Source organism: Mobula birostris, chromosome 7 (genome assembly GCF_030028105.1).
Source record: "Mobula birostris isolate sMobBir1 chromosome 7, sMobBir1.hap1, whole genome shotgun sequence".
Lineage (NCBI taxonomy): Eukaryota > Metazoa > Chordata > Chondrichthyes > Myliobatiformes > Myliobatidae > Mobula > Mobula birostris.
The window spans coordinates 138727931-138754545 of NC_092376.1; the positions used below are offsets into that span (position 1 = coordinate 138727931).

Below are 26615 nucleotides of genomic sequence, written 5' to 3' on the forward strand. Positions count from 1 at the left end.
CTTTATTGAGGACATATTCAAGAGACAGTTTCTCAAGAAGGTGGAATCCATCATTACGGGCACTCACCATCTAGAACATGTCTCCTCCCACTACTACCATCAGGGAGAAGTTAGAGGAGTCAGAAGACCCACACTCAGCAACTTAGACACAGATTATTCTCTTGCCATCAGATTTCTGAACTGTTCGTGAACATTATATTGTTATTCCTTTTTCACACTATTTATTTTTGAAATCTAGAATTTTTTTGTCTTCGCACAGTATTAGTACTGCACAACAACAAATTTGACAAGACACACTCAGTGATAACAACTCTGATCGTGACTCAGTTTCTGGAGTTTATGCTTGGAGTTGCTCCCACCCTGCAGCTATTGACTTCATCACAGAAAGAGTGGAAACTTGCCATGTTCATGCATGAATATGATTTTCACTGTACTTCAGTAACTCTGCCATACAGGGAGTAGTTCTGAAGAATTCTTGAAAGTGAAACAAAATTAACAACTGTCGTACTTCATCAGTATTTATTGGTTGTCAATACTTCCAAAAGAAAGTTGCCTCATGGTGAACAAAAAAGGAAGTGTTGGTTCCACTTAGAAAACCTGGGCACACCCCATGATAACTTTTCACCATTAAGCGATATGGGAAATTGAAGGAACAGATTTCAGGCAATTAAACCTGCAGTTATTGAAGGAACTATGGACATAATTTAGGAAGCTGGCTGAGAGGACATCCAAAATGGCAACCAGGCTGAAGAAAAGAGCGGCAAAATAATGGAGTAAGGGACTTCTACAACATCATAGAGTTAGACAACACTGAAGCCGGTTTTTTGAGCTAACTCATCCATACTGGCCAAGTTGTCTACTTCAGCTAGTCGCATTTCTCCACATTTGGCCCAGATCACTGTGAACATTTGTTTTCCATGTACCTATCTGTTTTAAGCAGCTTCATTGTTCACCTGCAGAGCACGTTCTCTGTAGTTACAACACTATACTCTGCATTGTTCACCTGCACAGCACGTTCTCTGTAGTTACAACACTATACTCTGCATTGTTCACCTGCACAGCACGTTCTCTGTAGTTACAACACTATACTCTGCATTGTTCACCTGCAGAGCACGTTCTCTGTAGTTACAACACTATACTCTGCATTGTTCACCTGCAGAGCACGTTGTCTGTAGTTACAACACTATACTCTGCATTGTTCACCTGTAGCGCACGTTCTCTGTAGTTACAACAATATAATCTGCATTGTTCACCTGTAGCGCACGTTCTCTGTAGTTACAACAATATAATCTGCATTGTTCACCTGCACAGCACGTTCTCTGTAGTTACAACACTATGCTCTGCATTCTGCTGGTTTCCTTTTTGCTGCCTCAACGCACTTATGCTGCTAACAGAAAAAGCAGGATCTCCCAGTAGCCACCCTTTTTAATTCCCTTCCCATTCCCATTCTGATAAGTCGATCTACGGCCTCCTCCACCACCGTGATGAGGCCACACTCAGGTTGGAGGAGCAACACCTTATATTTCATCTGGGTAGCCTCCAAACTGATGGCATGAACACTCCCTTTTCCCTCTCTCCTCTTACCTCCTTACCATCAGATCCCTCTGGTGTTCCTCCCCCTTTTCATTCTTCCATGGCCTTCTGTCCTCTGCTATAAGAATCCACCTTCTCTACCCCTGTAAATCATTCATTAATCAACTTCCCAGCTCTTTACTTCACCCCCCTCCCAGTTTCACCTATCACCTTGTGCTTCTTCCTCCTCTCCTCTAACTCTGACTCCTCGTCTTTTACCCTCAAGCCCTGAGGAAGGGTCTCAGCCCGAAACGTCGACTATACTTTTTTTCATTATGCTGCCTGGCCTGCTGAGCTCCTCCACCATTTTGTGTGTGGTGTTTGGATTTCCAGCATCTACAGATTTTCTTTTGCCTGATGTGCTTGGATGGTACAGAAATAAAACTTCTCACTGTATCTTGGTGCATGTGCATGTGCCCAGCGCAGTAGCATAGCAGCTACCACAGAGCAATGCATTACAGTACCAGCGATCAGTTCCCAGTGCTGTCTCTGAGGAGTCTCCCTATGACTGAGAGGGTTTCCTCCGGGTAATCCAGTTTCCTCCCACATCCCAAAGACATACATACGGGTTAGATTTAGTAGGAAGTGGGCATGCTATGTTTGCGCCAGAAACATAGCAATACTTGCGAACTGCCCCCAGCACATTCTCTGACTCTGTTGGTCGTTAACACAAACCACACATTTTACTGTATGTTTCAATATTTCGATGTACGTGTGACAAATAAAGCTAATCTTTAATTTCTTTTTATACTAGGCCATCTGCCTCTACCCTCCCCTGGCAGCTCATTCCATCTGCAAATCACTCCAGTCTTTGTGTGTAGAAGATACCCCTTAGGTCCCTTCTAAATCTTCACCCTCTCAGTTGAAACCAACACCTTCTAGTTTTAGATTGTTCTACCTTGAAAAAAGACTCTGATCATTCACCTAACCTATGCCCCTTTATAATTTATAAATCTCTCTGAGGTTTATAACTCCCCTATGCTCCTCTCCTAGACCCAGCCATTCCAGGCTCTCCTGACAGTTCAAGCCCTCCAGTCCCTGCAGCATCCTCGTGAATCCTTTCTGAATCTTTCCAGCTTAATGACCTTCTTTTTACACTGAAGTGGCCAGAACAGGACACAGTACTCCAAGTGGGGTCTCACCATCTTCTTGTACAACTGTAACATGTTGCCCCAACTCTTATACTCAATGTCTAACCAAGTAAGGCATGCACAACAAGCATCTTCTTCACCACCCTGTCTACCTGCAGCTCACTTTGAGGGAACTATGTACTTGTGCCCATAGCTTCCTCTGTTTTACAACACTTTCCAGGCTCTCACATTTACTGAGCAACTCCTGCCCTGGTTTAACAAATCAAAGGGCAACACCTCACACTTTTCTGCATTAAATTCCATTTGCCATTCCCACTTCTCAAATTAGTCTAAATTCTCTTGTAAATCTTTTCACTGTCTTCACTACCAATGTTGGTGTCATCTGCAAACATACTAACCAAGTCAGCAATGATGTCATCCAATAGTGATCCCTGCAGCACATCACTGAACATAAGGACATGGAAACAGGAGGAGGAGTGGACCACTTAGCCTCTCATGGCTGCTCCTTCATTAACGTAAAAATCATTCACTTCAGTTCTACTTTCCTTGGTGAACATATTGTGTCTTGATTGCCTTTATTGCTGAAAATCTAACAGTCTCAATCCTTAACACACGCAAAGACAGAACTTCTGCAGGTCTCTGGAGTAAACAATTCCAATTTTTTGTTATTGTCTGAGTGCATGAAGAAATTTCCTCATCACTGTTCTAAATGGCTAACTTCTTATTTTGAGATCACAACACTTGTTTCTGGACCCTACTTTCCAGGAGAACCGCATCTGTTTGCATATAATTTAAGAAGACACAAGCAGTTTCTGTGGATAAGGACCAAATTACAAGGGGTTTAAAACTATGACAAGAAGCAGAAAACTTGTGTTCAGGCTAAGATTTGGCCAACCATCATCTTACTAAGTGGCAGGGCAATCACAAGGACTGACTGTCCTACTCCAGATCCTTCTGTTCTTGAAGACGTACATTTGACATTTATCACCACATATATCCCTCGATTTATAATTGGGGAAGTGTTCCAGGAAAAACATTTTGTCAAGCAATATTTCATAAATGTAATTAAGTGTTGATATACAGAAGGATCTTTGGGCCATCATTATTCTCTGAAAGTGAAGGCAGTAAGTATAGTGAAAAAGGCATTTCATGTGCTTGCCTTCATAGACTAAGGCATTCAGTATAAAAGCTGGGCTTGTTGAAAAGCATTCTATTGTATTCCGAGTACTGTATACATTACTATAGGAAATTCACCGCAAAAGTATTACATAGAAGGCATTAAATGCCCCTCTCTCTTCCCTTCCCATGGCTTCAGTCTGTAGGTAACATCATTCACCCTCAGGCATTCATCAACTTCAGAGACTCTGACTGGCCCCCAACTGCCAGCCCTGTCTTCCTCCTTCTTTAACTCCAATACAGAAACTCACACCTGAATTCAGTTCCCTTAGGGCTTCTTTCAAGTGGACAAGAGCACCAGACCCACTACCAAAGTGTACTATGCAGTAATGCACTGTGCTTGTTTAATGCCAGAGATAATTTTCCAGGCTGTTCTGTTTATATACTCGCAAAAGTTGGCGTCTGCACTTCCAGTGATGCTGAGGAGCTTTTCTGCTATTCATTTCCTTGGTTTCAGAGAGATTGACCAATTACATCACCACAAGACTCGTTTGATATTTTACCCTGATAGGCAGGGCTTTCTGCCTTTCCTCTTATGCTTTTGTTGTTGTTTGAATAAGGTGGCAAATTGTCTGCCTTAGATCGATATAAAAGATACTTAAACATTATGCAAAGAGGAGCAAGACACTTCCCAACGATGTCTAGCCAATATGTATTTCGAACAAACCAGAAAAAAAGATTACCTATTCATTGTTTCAAACTCTGTAAGCCACCTACAGTGGTATCCTCCAATGGCTAACCATAATGCACAGTTAAGTCTGATTTGAGGATGATGTGAAAGAAATGAATAAAATACAAGCTAAAAATTAAATAATAATCATTTGCAAGGTTAGCACACAATCAGTCAGTAAAGCAGCTTTAACACCAGCATCAGGCTGCATTTTCAAAACAGAATTCAAACCTTAGATTTTACACTTGTGCAATTCTGACTTCCTTCAAAACTCTTGTGCTGGAACATTGAAGTATTTGTTTCCTGAACATGCAAGTCAGTGATATAGACTAACCTTTCTCCTTGACAAGCAGTCCCAAACTCTTGAATCGTCTTTCAGTTTGTGACAACTCAAAATGTTTAGAAATTCTTTGGAACTACCACTGCTCCACTCCTGGGTGTAAGTAACGAGCAATATAGATCCCAGCTAACTCCCTTGCAAAACTCTCAAGACATGTCCCAACATCCTCAAGGCTCCTATCTCCAGTGACAAAATATGAGGAGGTTTTCAGTGCCTCAGTTCATTCCTAATAGGAGCCACACATGGCAATGTATAAGAATAGTTCAGTTCTTAAAACATTTGCAAATACAATTAGCATTTTTTTATTTGATAGATAGATGTTTTACATCTCAAAATGATAAATCAGTGTATTTCTACCTGTTACAGGAGCTTCTATATCCAACATTGTTTTTTCTTGGCGAAGAATGGAAGCTCCTTCATTAATAATTCGAAGTGCTACATTTTCTTCTACTCTTCCCTCCTTGGTGAGATGAGCCTTCAAAAGGTCGACCCGTGGCTTGCCATCACAATCAAATACTTCCTTCATGGTGAGTCGATGACTTAATGGGAAAGGAACAGCTATAACAGAAAAAACATAGAAACAGAGACAGAATCTTTAGATTACTTTATCATCCGAATTACTGCATTTACTGAGTGGAGATCAACACAGATATATATTATACATCGTTGCAGTTAGAAAAATCTTAAGTAATAATTTCTTTCTGATGCATATGATAATCATCATAATCCCCAGCAGCAGCTGCTTAGTTATTGCATTTTTTTTTGCTTTATATTTAAGAACTCTGTATTGTAGCTGGGGCTTGATAAACAGATAAAAACAGAAATGTTAAAAACTGCAATGCTGCAGTCTACTATAAAACAGTAAAAGCTCCAAATTTCCAGTTTTAAAAAAGCTGAGTAAACACTGTGGGTGGAGCTAAGGTGCTAATGGCACCTAACGGTGACTCCTTTGCTTGTATCTTCAGAAACAGCTCTATTTCTATCTTTAATATCTCTATTTTTCCCTTTCAGATCTCTTTTGAAGACCCTGACCTGGAGTTATACGCTGACTTCAGTTCTTTGTGGGATTGGGACCCGCTCTCGGGGTCTCACGACTTGCCATTATTCAAGATACCATGGATGCAGCCTAGAAGATTAGCTCGCCTTCGGAGTTCCGGGATTTCATGGCACTGGAGGCGGGCAGTCTTGTGGTCGATGCCTCTGCAGGGAATCGGTGTGGCGTGGGAGAACACAGAAGATCGAAAGCAGCAAGCTGGCTGCTGGCTGTGTGCCCAGAGACCCAAGTTCTTTGGGCATAGAACTCGGAAAAAGCGACGCAACATACTTTTAACATCGTAAATCAGTGAGTTGTTTGTTATGTCTCCCCTCTCCCTGTGAAACGGGGAGATCTCTTTTTCCCTTACTATGGGAGAAAGAGCCTGTGGTATGTTGAATTACCGGGTGAACGAGTAGTCTTTGGGATACTGCAAGTCCGTGTCTTTATTGATGCTTTGCTGCACGCTTCAGAGCTAGGTTGGGGGTGGGGGGCGCCAGTGCTTTTATTTGCTTGTGGGGGAGGGGGGATCATTGCTTTGCTGCTGCTTACGCGTGAGAGGGGGAGCTGGGGGGGCTTCGGGGTTCTAACATTTAACTGTCATTCATTCTTTGGGGGCACGCCTCTGTTTTTGTGGATGGTTGTGAAGTAAAAACATTTCGGGATGTGTATTGTATACATTTCTCTGACATTAAATGTATTTTTGAAACCTTTCAAACATTCTAAAGTGGAACTTGGAAAAGTCAGCTTTTTGTTGCTAAAGTTTTCTTCTGACAATATGTGTCAAGCATGCAGACTTTATATCTTGCTTTCAGAATGCTGCAAGTGGCTGTCAAAACAAGCAATAAGATTAATAACCAATCCCACTTGACTGAGGAATGTGTTGATCAGCAGGGTGACACTAGTGTGTATAAATGCAGGTGGTAATAGTTATTCAGAATTATCTCCAAGAAATGTGAAATTTTACTGAAAAATATGGGAAAGGCTGAACTACTCAGTAAATAAGACAGACCGGTCACTGGAAAATCAGTTGGATTTCAGAGCATACATATCAAACACTGCAAATAGAACTAAAAATCTATTCACAAATTTTGGAAATTCCATCACCAACAAAAATCAAAATTAAAGTTAAAAAAACGCATGAAAGAAGAGAAGCAAAGACCTTGACCCACTGCAGTTTATCTATTGCCACAATAGTTCTACAGCAGATGCAATCTCACTGGCTTTCTGCACTCAGGCTGCTGCTGTTAGTGGAACACCTCTCCGTGAGTTGAAAATTGTCACCAGTGGTTGATGATCAGTAATGAGAGTAAACTCTCTCCCATGTGAGTACTGGTTGAAACGTTTTACACTCCAAAGCAGGCTCAAGGCCTCTCTGTCAATCTGTGCATAATCTTTCTCTGCAGCAGTAAGGGAACGTAATGCAAAGGCTATGGGGTGTTCACTTCCATTACTCATAACATGTGATATAACTGTACCTATACCATAGGTGAGGTGTCACAGACAAGCTTCACTGGATGATGTGGATCATAACGTGTAAGTACAGTGTTTTATGTCACCATTTCCTTTGTCTTTTGGAAAGCCACACTGCTTTGTCCATTGCCACTTCTTCCCGATCTGCAGTAATAAATTTGAGGGGTGCAGCGCAGTGGCCAGGTTTGACAGGAACGTGTTATAGTAATCGACAAATCCTAAAAAGGTCCATAACTGTGGCACATCTCTGACCTTGATGCATCCACCACTGCTTGAATTTTCTCAGCACACGTGTAATCCCTGTGCCACAGTTCGTGAATTGACACTTGCTGCATTGTGCACTGAGTCCATAATCTTTGAATCTTTTTAAGTGTCTTGAGATTTTGGAGATGTTCCTTCTCATCCTTACCTATATCAATAGTGTCATCTAGGTAATACTGATTGCCAATGCAGCCTTGCAGTACCTGCCCTATCAGGCCCTATCACTTTCTGCCAGAGTGCAAGTACAGATGCTACGCCAAAAGTAAGCCTATTATAGTATTAAAGACCTTTCTGAGTGTTTATCTTGAGAAACATTTTGGACTCTTCTTCCATCTGTACCTTAGCTGAGTCCACTTTGCTTAAGTGTTTTTCTCCAGAAAGGGTTGCAAAGATATCCTGGCGAGCAGATACATCTACATTCAGTACCGGATTGACCTTAAAATCCCCAAAGATCCTGTCAGACCCATTCTTCTTGGCTACTGGGACTATGGTTATTTCCCATGGGATCCACACAACTTTGGAAAGAATGCATTCAGCCTTTTTGCAATCTGGCTCACTGGTAACTTCATCACGAATGGGAAAAGGAACAAGATGGGTTTTGCATTTTCATTTAACATTGTTTTGCCCTTGATATGTTTGAGATTTCCAATGCTATCTTTGAACACTGCTGTGACATCATCTAGTATCTTTCTTAATTTGCTTTCAGTTGACTCTTTTGCAGGAGATGTGGCATGCAAATAGTGGATGGATCTCCAATCAAGTTGCAGTTGTCTCAGCCAATCACATCCCCACAATGCTAGTCCTCCTGTTTTTACCACACATCAGTCCAATGTGGCATGTTGCTTGTTGTATTTCACGGTTACATATGTTATTCCCACTGAAGTTATCTTTTCTCCAGTATAAGTTCTTATTTGGATATCTGCAGGCTTTTGTTTAGTATCTTAGAAATGCCAATCAAACTAATTTTGTGGAATGACTGAAACAGCCAAGCCAGTGTCCAATTCTATTTTAATTAATTTGATGTTCACTTTAGGGGTAAGCTATATTGCTTATATATTGTTAGGTTTCACACTGTAAATCTGAAGGTTATTCAGTCCTGTCTGACTCTCATCGATGTCAGAGTTTTCATCAACAGCAAGTAGATTAGTGCTCTTTTAGAAACTGCAAGTTGACTTTTAATCTTTTTCTCTTCCCTGTACAGTCCATTTATATTTGTCTGCCCGACATACTCTTTGTCTCTGTCCTACGTCATTACATTTTCTGCAAGTTTCACCTTTAAATATACATTGTTCTGGTGTACGTGAGCCCCTGCTACAATGGTAACACAATTTGTTCAGCCAGGCAGGTTTCTGTTTAGACATTACAATTTTGTTCACACTCACCTTCATTCCTGACTGCAACTAAATTGCATCTGTCTGCTGTTTCCATTGATACAGCAATTTGAACTGCTCTTTTAAATGTGAGTTCTGCTTCAGTTAGGAGCCATTTCAGAATGCTTTCCTGTAAGATTTCACAAACTGAACAATCTCTCTGTGCATCATTAGGCCCTTCACTTAACTGACAATGCTCAGACAAACTCTTCAATTCAGCCACATATATTGAAATAGAATCTGCTTATGAAACCTAAAGTGTTCTGCAATCAACTCTGGTATTGCTTATTATATTACTTGACCTTATCAAAATAAGTGGAAGTATGCTTATTTCTACACAAAACTGCATACATTTATGCAATGAGCTTACATTACTTTCATTAAGACTTGACTTAAAGCTTGGACTACTCCAACTCCCTGTATACCGGGATTAGTCAGTTATCCCTGTCCTGCCTGCAACTGGTCCAGAACACCGCAGCCAGGCTCCTGACAGGTGCCCAGTAGAGGGACCATATTACTTCTATCCTGGCCTCTCTCCACTGGCTACCAGTACAGTTTAGAATTGATTTTAAGGTTCTCCTGTTTGTTTATAAAGCCCTAAATGGACTGGCCCCCTCCTATATCACAGACCCTCTAACCCCTTATTCTACTTCCAGGTCCCTCAGGTTGGCTGACTTGGGGCTTCTAGCTGTCCCACGATCAAAATTTAAGTTCAGGGGTGACCGCGCCTTTGCTGTTGTAGCCCCTAGACTGTGGAACAGCATTCCCCTCCCTATCAGATCTGCCCCCTCCATTGACTCTCTTAAGTCCAGGCTCAAAACTTACCTTTATTCACTAGCGTTTGAATCTTCCTGATGTGGCTGATTTTTTGCTTGTGCTTAGGCTCATATGCTGTTTATTTTGTGCCTATGTGTGCCTTGTTGTTTATATCTGTGTTTCTTGTATTTGTGATTTTAGCTACCTGTTATGGATTGTACAGCACTTTGGACAACTTGGGTTGTTTTTAAATGTGCTTTATAAATAAATTTGACTTGACTTGACTTGACTTAAGAAAAGTGAACTTATGAACTAGGTGTAAATAGCAAAAATAACCCATGTTAATATCAGTATTACTTATTCAATAAGAAATTATAAATGGTGAAATCGGCTACTGTGATTATTGAATCGTTCTCAGTATGCTTACATTTACAGTAAGACATAAATGTGGGACATAAATTTTATTCTTAAATAATTCATGGATGAATTCAACTGCAGAATCAACCTTATATACATCATTCATTAAAACATTTCAGGATTGTATAATCTTGTTTCATATTTTGCTAGTAGGCAAAGTACATACTAGTCAAAATGTGATAAATGGAATAATGATTACACCACAAATGCAAATTGGGTTGAATATACCATGGGTTCTCTTGTTCATTCAGAATAACTTCAAAAGAAGAGGCACACTGGCATTGAAAATCCAAATTTAGTTATAGCTGATTTAATGAGATGGCCTTCACAAAGGAATTCATAGCACTTATTGTCAGCGTCAGTGTAAAGAGTAATTTATTGAGGAAGGCTAATTGCTGGTCACTGAAGCACACACATGAGAGGAAAAGAAAGGAAAGATGCAGGGAAGTAAATGATCTGGAGGGATTACCAAATAACAGCAAGATATGTGTAAAATGATCTTCTGAGTATCTCTCAAATGGGTGAACACTGAATTGTGACTGAGTAACAAACTAATTTCCAGTGCTGAAAGTATTGACTGGGAATAAGGAGATCATATCAGTAATCTCCTGTTTGTATTGTTATGTACCCCGTAACTGGGTTGCCAAACCAGCGGAAATGGATCACTCAGTTGGAGTCTGAATTACTAGAACTAAGAAAGTTTTATTAAAGAAACAAGCAACACAGTACTCTAATCAAAAGGATAATAAATGCAACAGTTCAGCAATGATAAACATACATGTACACAGAATTAAGATAACAGGATCAATCAAGCTCTATCGTTGTCGAGGGGTAAATGACCAGTTTCAAAGTGACGCAAAGTTCAGTTCAATTTAGTTCAGTTCAGTTTGCAGTAATCGCTGCCGTGGCGATGGACCGTGGGGGGGAAGGAGAGAGAGAGCAAAACGAATGAATATTCAAAAACGGCTTCGACACACAGACCTTCGCAGTCAGCTTTCGGGCGAGTCCTTTGTGATGTCATCTGAGGTCACCGACCGTGACCCCTCCGTTTCCAGATACAATCGTTTCCCTGCGGTGAACCTGGCACCCAGGCAAGGGTGGACACACACCAGGTTCCCGCCGATCGTGCCTTTCCACCCTGTGCGTTTATGGCCCAGTACTTCCCACCGACTTGTGAGAGATGCACTGCTTCCAGGGTCTTGTTACCTCGGGTGTCATGTGTGTGCTGCCTTAGCAAACCTATCCCTTTTTATCTCCCTGCTGGGGTATCGCCTGTCCGTCACTTCAAACAGTTCAGGGTTCAAAGGGGGAGCCGCTCTTGACAGCTCTCCTTCCTTCATTAACATCTCCAAATGCTGCTCCATTGTTTTCCTTATCTCTCTCTCCTGAAGACAGGTGGCAGACCAACTGCTGATTCCACTGGTGCCAGCCCAGGCCAGCTACATCTTAATCTATGTGTATTCTTGTCACAGTATCTGAAAACTGCTTTGCACTTATGCGCATGTGTCTATAGCAACTGGGCCAATTATACTTGCAATGAAACTCAAGTTTGTTGGATTAAAATTAATTGCTATGCCTAGAAACTCTTTAGCATTTTAAGATTTGTTAAACTGGATCTTTGCCAGCTTTTTGCCAGGGCACACGTGAGCAATTTTCCACTATGTCTTAAGCACTGGAATCTTAAAAAGTCAGTCTCCGACATCACTGCACACAAAAATCTTAAATTTGTTGCAAAGTAGCACAACAACTTTGAATTTAAAAAACAACAAAGCAGGACTTCTTAAAATGCAAGTTCGAATTACTGCAAGCAAATTGTTCTTGAGCAACAATTGAGGTTGCTTCGAGGATCTTACACTGTGGAGGGGAACAAGTCAGTACAGTCAGATCACTGACAAGGAAGAAAAACATACTTTTAAGGTGGAAATCATTTGGTATAGTTACAAGGATTACCCTCAGTAATAATGAAAGGATCTGTATTTACTTATAAATACAAAATGGCTCAGTTCACAAGCATATGAATTTACACAACTGAATACCTGTGTGCACTTCTACTAGGTTTCCCTGATCCTTCATGAACAGTCAAAAAGAGGAAAGGTAAATACCCAGGAAAAAGAATCTACACTAGTCTGGCATTCCTTATGGTCCCAACGAGAGCTCTACGTATCAGACATGGGATCCTCTGCATCCGTAGTGATTGGTCTCCAGAGAATTGTCACTGCCTGTGCTCCCAAAATCCTTCATTCTTATTCCTTCGCTGATCAGATCAATCTATCATGTTTCATTTTTGTTAGCTCAAGGTCATTTGACTGACCTGTGTCGATTTCTCATTGGATGTGGCTCAAAGCTACAAGCAATGTTGTTTGCAACAGAGACAAAATGCTGGACGAACTCTGCAGGTCATGAGTCCTGACAAAGGGTCTTAGCCCGAAACGTCGACTGTGCCTCTTCCTATGGATGCTGCCTGGCCTGCTGCGTTCTACAGGTGTTTTGTCTGTGTTGCTTGGATTTCCAGCATCCGCAGATTTTCTCGTGTTTGAGTCGATGATTCAGGCCAAGACCAAGACTCCAGCATTTTGTGTGTGTGTTGCTTGGGTTTCCAGCATCTGCAGATTTTCTCGTCTTCGAAGCAGTATTGTTTTATGCACTCTCTTCAGTCTTTTGTTCTATCCAACTCAGGCTGGTTCAAACCAGTATAACCAGGTTAGCCTAATTTAAAAACGCAAACATGAGGAACTCTGCAGATGCTGGAAATTCAAGCAACACACATCAAAGTTGCTGGTGAACGCAGCAGGCCAGGCAGCATCTCTAGGAAGAGGTACAGTCGAAGTTTCAGGCCAAGACCCTTCCTCAGGACTAACTGAAGGAAGAGCTAGTAAGAGATTTGAAAGTGGGAGGGGGAGGGAGAGATCCAAAATGATAGAAGAAGACAGGAGGGGGAGGGATGGAGTCAAGAGCTGGACAGTTGATTGGCAAAAGGGATATGAGAGGATCATGGGACAGGAGGCCTAGGGAGAAAGAAAAGGGGGAGGGGGGGAAACCCAGAGGATGGGCAAGGGGTATAGTGAGGGGGACAGAGGAAGAAAAAGGAGAGAGAGAAAAAGAATGTGTGTATATAAATAAATAACGGATGGGGTACGAGGGGGAGGTGGGGCATTAGCGGAAGTTAGAGAAGTCAATGTTCATGCCATCAGGTTGGAGGCTACCCAGACGGAATATAAGCTGTTGTTCCTCCAACCTGAGTGTGGCTTCATCTTTACAGTAGAGGAGGCCGTGGATAGACATGTCAGAATGGGAGTGGGACGTGGACTTAAAATGTGTGGTCACTGGAAGATCCTGCTTTCTTTGGCGGACACAGCGTAGGTGTTCAGCAAAACGATCTCCCAGTCTGCGTCGGGTCTCCAAACACTGCACCAGATGACCAGACTATGGGCTGTTCCTTCGGCAAACCTGCCATTTTACATAAGAAACAACTTCTTATCTGAAAATGGTCATTAGCAGATGATTAGCAGAACCTCCTTGTGTCCATGTTCAACTACTCTGATTGTTACCCCAGAGCATGAAATAGTTCAGCAAACAGCTCACAAAATGGCAGCTTTCATTCCTGCCACCGCTTGGCAGAACAAAGACTTTTGGTTCTGTGTGCTTCCACTGCTCTTGCCTCATTCCTGTTCACTGATTTGAAGATCGTAGTTCTTTCTAACCAATAGTATGTTTACAATCATTCAAAGTCACCACGTACTGCCAAACTCCTCAATGGTCATTCAGATGCCTTTTTATTTTTACTGAAGTTCATCTTAGCTCTTCAATAAGGCCTGTTTAATACATGTACTAACATATTGGCACACGTTCACACTACAAAATATTAAAACTGTATTCAACAAGTATACAAAAAGGAGTAAATTTTCTCTCAGAACAATTGAGTTGTTTTTTTATAAACTAACTTGTAACTTCATTATATTTGTGCCACCTCATTTTATATATTCAGATATGTTTCTAGTACTTAGAACATTGATGCACATAGACATAGATATAAATTTGAATACTGATCTAATATCATTAAATAAAAAATCCAGAGTTGAATAAAAATGACCAAAATATGTGAGTCACATTATATGATTCAAGTACAAAAAGATATTTGAAAATAATTTTTAAAAATCAACAACAGCAAACTAATTTTAACAAATCTAACTTACCTTTTCATTTACCTCTTAATCCAAAATTCTATAATTCCCATTGAGTCTAAAATGACACATTCACATTTGCCTCAATGATTTCAGCAATAATGAATTACAATTGGTTGTGATACTAGATTCATTATATTACAATGACTGAAATTAATCATTTCAGCCTAAACTGCATATGCCCATTTTGGCTAGGAAAAGGATGATATTCAACCTCTTTCTAATAACTGCATCATTAAGTAGATAAAAATAAAGTTATTTTTCTCTTTTGTTACCATGTTTAGCCCAATTGGCTGAATGCATTCTTTCATTATTTTACATTTATGGTTCCTCTATTAGAATATATTACCTTGCAAAATAAAAAAAATAACATTATCAAATGGAAGGAAATTTGGACTTAGAATATGAATTAATGAGAAAACATTCTCTATATCATCACATGATCTTTTTTATTACTATCAACTCTTGGGTATTTGACAACAGCCTCCTGTTCTTGCATTTTTCACCATCATCACATGAATGACTCTATTCCCACTTGTCGAGTCATTGACAAAACAAAAACAGCTGCAGGATAGACTTCATTTATATGGTGACTTCCTGTTCATATTGTACTTAAATGCCATTAGAAAAATAATAACCACTGCAGAGGTTCGCCAACAATTATTACGATCACTAATAGCTCACTCTGCCTTGTGAAGACAAATTGGAAGAGATCAAGAAACGTGGGCTATCAAAGATTGATTTAACTACCATTACACCCCTATCAGTCTGTAGCACACCAAACTATGTAGTTTAGGAAAGCTGATTATTTAACAAGTACATTCATTTAAGTTGTGAGCTTATTATTATTCCTGTTGCCACTACAAGTTCAATAGTTGGGCAACTAAAAGACTACCTGATCTATCAAACTAAGGGACATTATATATACAGTAGAATATTAAAATCTTCCATTATTAAAGCAAACCTTAAAGAACACATGCAGTCGTAGGGATCCCAGGAAGCACATAAGGGTTGGCCTGTTTTCTGACGTTTTACAAATAGAACTAAACTTTGCTCAGCCATCATCAAACATCCCGTATTCCAAACTTATGAAAGGAAGAAGCTCAAATGGTTGGATAAATTAAAAATCCCCAACATGAATTCATCAGCCTGAGTTAATTGTCCACATCCCACCACAACGACCACCCCCACCCCCACCACAACATGCTAAGCAACACGGCACAAGTCACCAGAATATTAGTCAGACTCTTTGATGCTACATTCAGTCAATCGTGCTCTTGACGATAGCTGTAGAAACTCTCATCCTACTTTCAGATTTCACTCTTTGGTATACGATTGAATTGAGCCTGTGCTGAAGAATACAACTGAGTAATCTTGGGAGAACAAACTATGTACCGACAAACAAAATATTGCTGCGTAAATACATCCTAAGAGCACAGTTAACAACATCTTCTGTCACTCTGCGAATGAATAGAAGTAGATTGATGAGCAGGTAATTGGCTTCATTTGATTTGGTATTTTATAAGGAGAGGACTTTCTTTGGCAATTTTCTATATTAAGTAAACAGAATTGGCTAAAAACTTATCCAGTGTGGGTGAGACAACATCCATTCACACCCTGAGTGAAGATATTTGTAAACACTTCAAATGCATCTCATGCATATTTATGCTGAGTTCCACAATCAAGGTTATAAGTGTTGATGGAGCCTTGTCCTCCCGTTAGTTGTTCATTGTCCACCATCATTCACGATCAGTTCGCTCACAATTATGGTTTAAATGTGATATATTGGTCATGAGAAAACTGAATTTTGTCCACAACCTGCTGCTTCAGCTGTTTAGTATAAATCTAACCTGCAACTACTTCTAGCATTTACTGGTGTTCATCCTAGCATGTTGATCTATCCACTCCCTAAATCTGGTCTGAAACCACTGCCAGATGGTAATGAATGAGAAAGGGATAGGCCTTGATTGTAACAGAAGACCCATAACAACACCATAATGTCTAATTTACAGCTACTGAATCTATTCTGAATCTGGCACCATGTTGCAGGCACTCAACATAATGGACTATGTCTTTAGTATGAGCACGAGATTTTGTCTCAAAATAGACTCTGTGGTGGTCATTGGTAACAACGCTATTACAAGCAGAAATATTGACAATAGACAGAGAATGAAGTGAAGTAATTTTTATCCTTAACATCTCTATTTTTCCCTTTCAGGGTTCTTTTGAAGTCCCTGACTTGGAGTTACATGCTGACTTTGGTTCTTTGCGGGAATGGGAGCCTTTCTCGGGGTCTCATGACTGGCCGCTATTCGATATGCCAAGGGCGTGGCCTAGAAGACCAGTGCACCTTCAGGGTTCTGGGACTTCCTGGCTCTGGAGGCGGGCAGACTCGAGGTCGGTGCTGCTGCAGGAGACTGGCAGACTCGAGGTCGGTGCTGCTGCAGGGGGAAACGGAAGATCGAAAGCAGTGAGCTGGCTGCTGCCTGAGTGCCCAGAGACCCGAGTTCTTTGGGCACAGAGCTTGGAAGAAGCAACGCAACAGACTTTTAACATCGTAAATCAGAAAGATGTTTGTTACGTCTCCCCTCTCGCTGTGAAACAGGGAAACCTCTTTTTTCTTTATTAGGGTGAGAGAGACCCTGTATGTCGAATTACTGGGTGAACGAGTAGTCTTTGGAGTACTGCAAGTCTGTGTCTTTATTGATGATTTGCTGCACGCTTGAGTGTTTGTTGGGGGGAGCCGATGCTTTCTTTGCTGATGGAGCAAGGGGGGATTGTTGCTTTGCTGCTGCTTACGTGTGGGAGAGGGGAGCTGGGAGGGCTTAGGGGTTCTAACATTTAACTGTCATTCATTCTTAGGGGCACTCCTCTGTTTTCATGAATGTTTGCGAAGAAGAAGAATTTCAGGATGTATATTTTATACATTTCTCTGACATTTCACCTTTGAAGTGAAATGCGTCTTTATTTTATAATGGCTCACTCACTGCAAGCTGACAGCCAAGTCTTGCAACTGCATTTTGGGGCTCAGCCAGCAGTGTGTTATTATGAGCCACACTTAATGAGGGGCACTATGGTGCCCTTGCAACCTTTAATGCTTCTTCCAAATGGAATCTGATATGGAGGAATACTGATAAATGCCAGGTTGACATGTGGTAATCCACTGGGCTTTACTTCTGATATTGCTTATAACGATTGTTGATGCAATGAAATTGCTTGCAGAAACATCTCAGGGAGCAGTTAAGAGAGTTGCATTGGCTCTAGAGTCGCATGTAAGTCAGACTAGCTAAGGTCAGCAAGTTTACTTCCTGAAAGAACCATTTAAGGTCTTAAGTCATTTTCGTTTCATAACAATAAAGGACAATCTAGCTTGTGCCTCATCCAAAATAGCCAGGGAAATTCAAAGGTGATGAATAATATGCATAATCTTTTCCTTTTTTTTATCATTTCTCAGAATATTCAGAAAATTTTAGCTAATTCCCAGCATATGAAGGAGAAGCAAGAAACACCCTTTGAGTCTGCTCTGCTATTCAATAAGATTATGGCTGAACTGCTTATAACCTCAACAATGGATTTCCACCTGGCCATTGTTTCTTTTTCAAACTCCATCAGTCCATAAATTGAGGCCCAAGTCATGGGGGAAGTTGAAGCCTAACGTCTGCTGGAGGCTGAAATCCAAAGATGGCCTTTCTTGGGGTTGGAGGACTGGATGTGTTCATGGGTGGATGGCTAGTGGCTACTTGTTTTGCGCTTGCTGTTTTATTGCTTGTTGTGCTCTGTGTTTTTCTGCCAAGCAATCTGGGCATGCGGTGTTGGCACGAGAATGTGCGGCAACACTTGCAGACTGCCCCCAGCACATGCTTAGACTGTGGTGGTGGATAATGTAAATGCCACATTTCACTGTATGTTTTGCTGTAAATGCGGCAGGAGGAGAAGATGGCGGCACGATGCAGCTCGCAGCGGCCACTCCGGTGGTGATGTCTGTTATCTGTCAAGTAGGGTGCCGTGCATAATCGTGATTTGATGGAGACAGACGTGAGAGCACGGAGGAACATCTGGTGAAACTTCTGAAATGCCTACTTCGCTGCCGCTGCTACCGTGTGATCCAGAATCTCCGGAGGGGAAGATCCCCAAGTCCTCGGCTTTGCTTGTTGCTCGGCGGCCGGGGCGGGGTCGAAGTGCTCGGCAGAGGATGGTGCTCGGTGTCAGAGGGCTGGTCGGAGTTTTGAAGTTTTCGGACAGACTCAGAGTCCACTGTGGTCGGATGCTTCCAATGGTGCTGCATCAGCAAGTTTGCAGCACTTGGAGATTCATGGCAGGGAGAGTTTCTCCCTTCTAGCGTCTGCGTGAGATGATGGGGCTATTGGGACTTTGAGACTTTTTTTTACCGTGCCCATAGTCTACTCTTTATCAAATTACAGTATTGCTTTGCACTGTTGTAACTATATGTTATAATTATGTGGTTTTGTCAGTTTTAGTCTTGGTTTGTCCTGTGTTTCTTGTGATATCATTTTGGAGGAACATTGTATCATTTTTTAATGCATGCATTTCTAAATGACAATAAATGAGGACGGAGTGTCCTCATAATCTAATCTAAATAAATGAATCTGAACTTGACACTCTGCCTGCCCCTACCTTAATAACATTCAAAGACCTTGCTTCTACAAACTTCTAAGGAAGAGAGTTCCAATCATTCACGATTCATCTTATTTGAAATTCTTCAAGGAAATTCAGCCAACATTTTAGAGTGGAGGAACATTCACACATAGTACTGTTTTTGACAGCAAGGCTTCATTAATCCGATAAATAAAGCCTTGTGCAAATTCCTTTGAAATGAAAATGTTCATCACAGAGATGTTATTTATTAATTAAAAAAATAAAACACTACAGCTGAAAATAAAACTTCTGATTTTGAATACAAGCTATCAAATTCATATCTGGCTTTGTGATGGCATGAAATGTAACAGCACAATCAGATTATTATCTGAATCTTTACTCTACGTCCCAGACAGAAAGATCATTACAATGTTAGGATTTATAGTTCTTAGGTAGAGAACAGGTCCTCTCAAGTTTCATTCACAACCTTACCTCAAAACTTGTGCTAAATAACTTTAAAAAACAACCATTTATTCCATCATTTGTAATGAGAATAAAAAAATCTGCCGGTGCTAAAAATCAGAAATGAAAACACAAATGCTGGATAGGCTCAACTGATCAGGCAGCATATGTGGAAATAGAAACAGGGCTAAATGCTTCAGGACAAAGACTGTTGAATCAGAACTTGGAAAAAATAAAAATGAATTAATTTTAAATCACAGGGAAGATGTGGGAAAGGTAGACAGAAGGCATGCAGCATGCCCAAATGGAAAATGAGGAGTTGTTCCTTAAGCTTACATTTGATTTGATTATAACAGTTCAGGATGCCGTTTCCAGAGATAGATCAGGGATGGTGTGGTATGGAGAATTAAAGTAGCAGAGAACAGGAAACAGATTCCCATTCTGCATTTGTCTTCTTCAAAGTAGAGGCCACATTGTGAACATTGTATGCAGTACACTAAATTGGCAAAGGTTCTAGTAAATTAATGCTTCATCTGGAATGACTATTTGGGTCTCTGTATGGTAGAAAGGATGATCTAAAGTACCTTTGCACAAATACTGCACTTGAGGCCCGGTGCAATTCCAATAAGACATCAAAGCTCCTGTACTCAAAACTTCTGGTTACAAAGGCATGTGAAAGTGATGTGTGATGGTAAGAGGTTGGTGGAGACTCCGTTTGAAATGCTGAAATGGGAGATGTGTTTGATGGTGAAATTCCTTTGAAAATGGCAGAAAATTTAAAGGAGATGATGCTTAGAATGTGGAAGCTGGAGAGGTGAAAGGTGAGGATTAGTGGAGTTCTACTAGCTTTGCTAGGAGATGGGTGAAAACAGAGGGCGAACAATAGATGAGATGTAGTTAAGGGCTCAATCCCCAATGGTACGGAGAAAAGTCTATGAAGTTTAGTAGAAATTATCACATTTATAGATGCTCCACAATACAGTTTTGGCATAGATCAATCATGAACAAGATCCAGGACCTGATGTGCGCTGTACAAATGTCAGCTATTATCCTTCAGGACCTGGAGAATGCTTCTCTGACTTACATGCACGTGCAGATCACCTATAACACAGGTACCTGTGTGGAAGCAGACCTTCACAACACAAGACTTACTGTATCATAACCTGTTCAAGCTGTTGAATGTGGCGTTGGGAGCCCCATGTCAAGTAGATCCATTTAATTTAAATGCTTACTCTGCATTTCTGCTCTCCCTCAAATCTTTACCTACCTTTCCATCCAGCCACAAACATTTTCCTTGCCAGCACCATGACAACCTTTACCACATACTCTTAACATCCCTTCTGCCCAATGCCCTCATATGACCCTCAAGATGTGATTCCTTGTCCTATTAATTAACAATTAACACCTTATTGAGAACATGGCAATACATTTCCACATGAACCTTTCAGCTGAAATTCTAAATGTTTGTAGGGACATAGGAAACCAAGAAAACACTTCTTAGATGATCGCCAGTAGTAACTACACTCCAGTTTCTGAGGGTTCTGACATGGCACACAAGTCAATAAGGTACTTGCAGACTCTGGCACGGGCATAGCAGGAGCTGCTTGACAGAGTGGGTGGGTTGGCAGTCCGAGCTTCAATCTCGCGCCTGATGAATAGAGAGAAGGATGTCGGTGTGATTTCAAATGCTTCTTCTTTGTTTTGGGAAATCAAGAGTCTGAATTTCTTGTAAGTCAATGGGGACTGTGGTAAACCATATATATGTTGTAACTGGGTTAACTGTCTGGACATGCCCCTCTGCTGACTGCCCCTGTGGCTCCTTCCACAGTTCCTAAATAAAGGTGATTTCGCCTTGCCCCTCCCCCTCAGTCCGGGAGCAGACACTCACCATGGAGGTCGTATTGTACAGCGAATAAAAGTCTTTCAGTATTTTACCCAACTTCGGTCTTTTGGAGTTATTGAAGGTGCTTCAGGGACATAACAGTTCTTCAAGGAGGCTTTGAACAAACACTTTTCCTCGGTCCACATGGCCTTCTCTTTTAGTGACAATGCTTGGGATGAAGAGCCTATTTGGAGAGAACAATCTCTGGAAGTGAAAGATGTAGCATGCTCACTGGAGTTGAATGGACGTGATAGGGTGCAATAGCTCACTGTAGGAGCTGTTGGCCCACTGATTCCAGTGGATTTGGTGGAGCTTGTTTTTTATTTCGATATACAGCACAGTAACAAGTACTACCAACCCAGTGAGCCCCCACCACCCAGTTACCCCCATGACACCAATTAACCTGCTAACCTGCACATCTTTCCAATGTGGGAGGAATTCAGGTGTCCCCGGCTTTTCGAATGTTTGCTTTACAAAACCTCACTGTTATGAAAGACCTACATTAGTTACCTATTTTTGCTAATAGAAGGTGTTTTCACCGTTATGAAAAAAAGCAGCGCGCGATAAAAAAAGCAGCGCGCGTCCCGAGCATCCGCTCACCCCCGGATTCAGAACTGCATTCTCGCCAGCATTGCTTAAACACGTGCCTGTGAGCAGCCATTTGCAAGATGAGTTCTAAGGTATTGGTAAAGCCTGAAAGAGCTCGTAAGGGTGTTACACTTAGCGTAAAACTAGACATAATTAAGCGTTTCGATCGTGGTGAACGAAGTAAGGACAAAGTGAGTTTGGCTTGTAGAAGTTGACGAAGATGATGTTGAAGAGGTTTTGGCATCTCATGACCAAGAACTGATAGATGAAGAGCTGATGCAATTGCAAGAGGAAAGGATAACAATCAAAACCGAATGCAGTAGCGAACGGACCGAAAGTGAAGTCGTCCAGGAACTGAACGTGAGGCAACTACGTGACATTTTCGCTGCAATGATAAAGTACGACTTTAATTTTGAAAGGGTACGTCAGTTTAGGGCATATTTGCAGGATGGTTTGAGTGCTTACAAAGAACTGTATGATCTAAAAATGCGCGAGGCTAAGCAGTCAAGCAAGCCTTCCACATCAGCCACAGCAGACAACGAACCTCGACCTTCGACATCGAGGCAGGCAGACATAGAAGAAGATGACCTGCCTATCCTCATGGAAACAGACGATGAGATGACAACAAGTGTCCCACCACCCCAACCCCCGGGCCGCAGACAGATACCAATCCGCAGAGAATGCAGCGGTAGCTGGAACGCACCCAACACATCTTTAAGAAAAAAGCAGAAATAAACAAGCTAATTAATTAGGTGCCGTCCGGCATGTAATTGTCGGCTCAGATTAGAGACGATTGCCGAATGCGTCGCCTCTGCTCTGGGCCGACATTTACGTGCCGGGCTGCACCTAATTAATTAGCTTGTTTATTTTGGCTTTTTTCTTAAAGTTGTGCTGGGTGTGTCCCGGCTACCGCTGTACCCCTGCATGCTTCGCGGATCGGTATTGGTTCACTGCACTACCCCAACCTCCAACGACTCAGCCTAACACACCATCATCAGTGTGCTCGGCATTTTCCCAATTCCGGTAAGTGATACTACACTGTACATACATTATTTCTACTTTATATCAGCTGTGTATTTTTACGTGTTATTTGGTATGATTTGGCAGCTTCATAGCTTAAAGGTTACTGGAGAGAGTGTTTCTGCCGAGAGCGCTTGCGTGAGATTTTCGCTACGGAGAACAGTGCAGGCAATTATTGTGGAAAAGTATTTCTACTTTATATAGGCTGTGTACTTATCATATCATTCCTGCTTTTCCTACAAACATTTGTATATGTTACTGTTATTTTAGGTTTTGTGTGTTATTTGGCATGATTTGGTAGGTTATTTTTGGGTCTGCGAATGCTCACAAAATTTTCCCATATAAATAAATGGTAATTGCTTCTTCGCTTTACGACATTCCAGCTTACGAATCGTTTCATAAGAACGCTCTACCTTTGGATGGCAGGGGAAACCTGTTCAGAGCACACAAATTCAGATTCAGGTTAATTTATTTGTCACCTAGAGGAAAACCACATGGTCACAGGGAGAAAGAACTCCTTATGGACAGCAACGGAATGAACCTGGGTCATTGGCACAGTACTAGGGTTACACTAACTGCTACACTACTGTGCCATTCACCAATTTATGAAGGACAGTATTGGGTGTGTGTCTCTAGTTTTGTTTACTGGGCACTGTGGCCCTGACAGCTATTTAAGACTGAATACATGCAGGGGATGGTGGAGAGGGGAATTGTTTGATGTGGGGTGATAAAAATTCCATGTGCATTATTCCTAATACATTGGTTGCATCATAGCTACTATTTCGTGGGATGTAATGCATTGTGTTCTTTATTAGTCCTGCAGGCCCAAACCTTAAAGCTGTGCAACATCCTGTGCAGAACAAACTGTATTCCTTTGTGGAAATTCTCACTGCTGTGTGATGAAAGGAGCCTCCAAGAGGCTCTGAAGGATATCTTTAAAGACCTTTGTGAATTGTTAAATTCATTACCACAGGTGGCTGTGCAGGCCAAGTTATTGGGTATATTTAAAGAGAAGGTTATAGATTCTTCATTAGTAAGCACGTCAAAGGCTTACTAATAGGTTACAATAGGATTAAGAAGGAAAATAAATCACCCACATTGAATGGTGAAGCAGATTTGATGGGCCAAATGACTTAAATCTACCCCAATGCTATATGGACTTATGGTATTTAGCATGGTGAGTGACATGTTGGGCCTTAATATTTTATCATATTCCTTCTAGACTTCATTGATTCTATTCTTCACTATTGATGTCGCCAAGTTTTAAATGAATGCTGCTTAACTGAATCCAAGCAGGCAGCTGCTTACTCTGATTCAAGATGTAAAGAGGTCTGTGCACATGGACTGCCACGAGATGAAAGCATCATGGCAGTTGCTTGGATCCTCTTCTGTTTTCATTTATGGGATGGAAAACCTTTCAGTTAAGAAATACTCCTGGGTGACCTGAGCTGTTTAATTGCTACATGTGAGCAGACATTAACACCCTGCACCTGTAGGCAGCTAACCAGGGTCACAAAGTCAGGCACCTGCTACCTCTGACTGACGTACATGGCTACTCTCTCTGGTAAACAAGCCATTAACTAGCTGGTTCATGCACTTTTCCAGCTGCCTGCTGTGTTACTGCAGAAATGTTGAAGGAAGCTAAGTGAAGGAGTTGAGTGATGTGGTGATTTTGAACGAATAAAAGGCTGCAAGTATCTGCCTGAGGCCAGATCTTTGTCTTCTTGGGACACTAATACTCCAAAAGATTCAGAAAGCTGTGTGAAGGCCCTGTGTGCGGGCCCAGCCTCATGCAAACTGCACCTCTTTGCTGGTTCCTTTTGCCCCTCAAAAATGTCACAGTATCAAAATCAGGCCACCAGTGCTCCTCCTGCTGTTGTTACTGCTGGTCACACCACCCTCGTTCCTACTGGTGCTGTTTATTATCATGTTCCTTACCTGAGACCTACAGAGTTAGCAATGAAGGAATTAAAATATAAAAAAAATTTAGAGTGATGCTAGAATTTTCTCTACTTCTGCATAAATATGACTGAAAATGTGATCAGATCTTCACATAAGTCCTAAAACTAGATAAAGAGAACCAAATAAAATAAATAACACAAAAAACATTGTACTTATTCATTTATTTATTGAGAAAAATGAACCAATATTACGTGTATTTATTGAAAAAATATGTGAAGTTTTGCTTTCAGTAGCTGGTGTGACCCCCTTGTACAGTAATATCTTCAACTAAATGCTTCTGGTAACTGTTGATCAGTCCTGCACATCAGCTCAGAGGAATTTTAGACCATTCCTCCATACAAAACTGTTTCAGTTCATCAATATTTCTGGGATACCTTGCATGAACAGCCCTCTTCAGGTCATGTCACAGCATCTCAATTGGGTTAAGGTCCGGACTCTGACTTGGTCATTTCAAAACATAAATTTTCTTCTTTTTTAACTATTCTGTTTTACTCTTGTACTTCAGATCATTGTCTCGTTACATCATCCAACTTCTATTAAGCTTCAGGTGACAGACTGCTACCCTGACATTCTCCTGTAAATGTCTTGAAATAATTTTGAAGTCATTGTTCCCTCAACGATTGCAAGCTGTCCAGACCCTGAGGCAGCAAAGTAACTCCAAACCACGATGCTCCTTTCACCATGCTTCACAGTTGGGATGAGGTTTTGGTGTTACTGTGCAGTGCCCTTTTCCCTCCAAGCGTACTAGTGTTCGTTTCTGCCAAAAAGGTCAACTTTTGTTTCATTTGTCCACACAATATTATTCTAGAAGTGTTGTGGAACATCAAAGTGGACTTTTGCAAACTTCAAACCAGCAGCATTTTTTTTTGACAGTAGTGGTTTTCTCCATGGTGACCTTCCATGAACACCATTCTTGTTCAGTGCTTTTCTTATAGTGGACACATGAACAGAGACTTTAAACAGTTCTAGAGATTTCTGCAGGTCTTTTGTTGTTGCCCTTCAGTACTTTTTCACCTCTTTCAGCATTGCACATTATGCTTTTGGTGTGATCTTTGCAGGACACCCACTCCTAGGGTAACTGGCAATAGTACTGAATTTTCTCCATTTGGAGTAAATTTCTCTGACTGTGGACTGATGAACACTCGGGTCTTATGTACTTATGTAGCCTTTTCCAGCTTCATGCATCTCTACAATTCTTCTTCTAAGATCCTTTGAAAGTCGTTCTGATCGAGGCATGATGCACATAAAGAGATCTTTCTTGAGAAGTGCAGGCTCTGTCAATAACCTGACACTGTGTGTCTTTTTTAAAGGACACGACACCTCTGCAACCCACACCTCCAATCTCAGCTCATTGGTTGGAACACCTGATTCCAAATAGCTTTTGTAGAAGGCATTATCCCAGAGGTTCATATACTTTTTTGAACCTGGACTGTGACTGTTTAAATCGTGTACTCAGTAACGACAAGAAGAAGTACAATTGTTTGTGTGTTATTAGTTTAGGCAGTTTGTGTTTGTTTATTATTGTGACTTAGATGAAAATCAGACCGCATTTTATGAGTAATTAATGCAAAAAAACTAGGTGATTGCAAAGGGTTCACAAACTTTTTCTTGCAACTGTGACTGGAATAACTTATGGGCAGTGGAAATAGACAAACTAATTATCATTATTCTTGCCACATAGTGGAAAGAATGGAGCCATCATTTTGTGAGACTGTTCCGTTGTCTCTTTGTCGTGAACTGATTTTGCTCAGAAATAGCCAGATCA

General features: G+C 41.2%; 1 protein-coding gene across 3 annotated transcripts in view; it reads right to left on the reverse strand.

Moving 5' to 3' along the window:
• The window catches only part of LOC140200830 (protein phosphatase 3 catalytic subunit alpha-like), a 422916-nt gene that overhangs the window by 195782 nt on the left and 200519 nt on the right, over nucleotides 1-26615 (reverse strand). For 2 of the 3 annotated variants that reach the window (XM_072264453.1, XM_072264455.1), the window contains one exon: nucleotides 5207-5407. In XM_072264453.1, coding sequence (XP_072120554.1) covers nucleotides 5207-5407 — 201 coding nt within the window. Of the gene's footprint in view, nucleotides 1-5206; nucleotides 5408-8998; nucleotides 9070-26615 lie in introns of those variants that run through there. The other variant, XM_072264454.1, reaches the window with a different exon arrangement.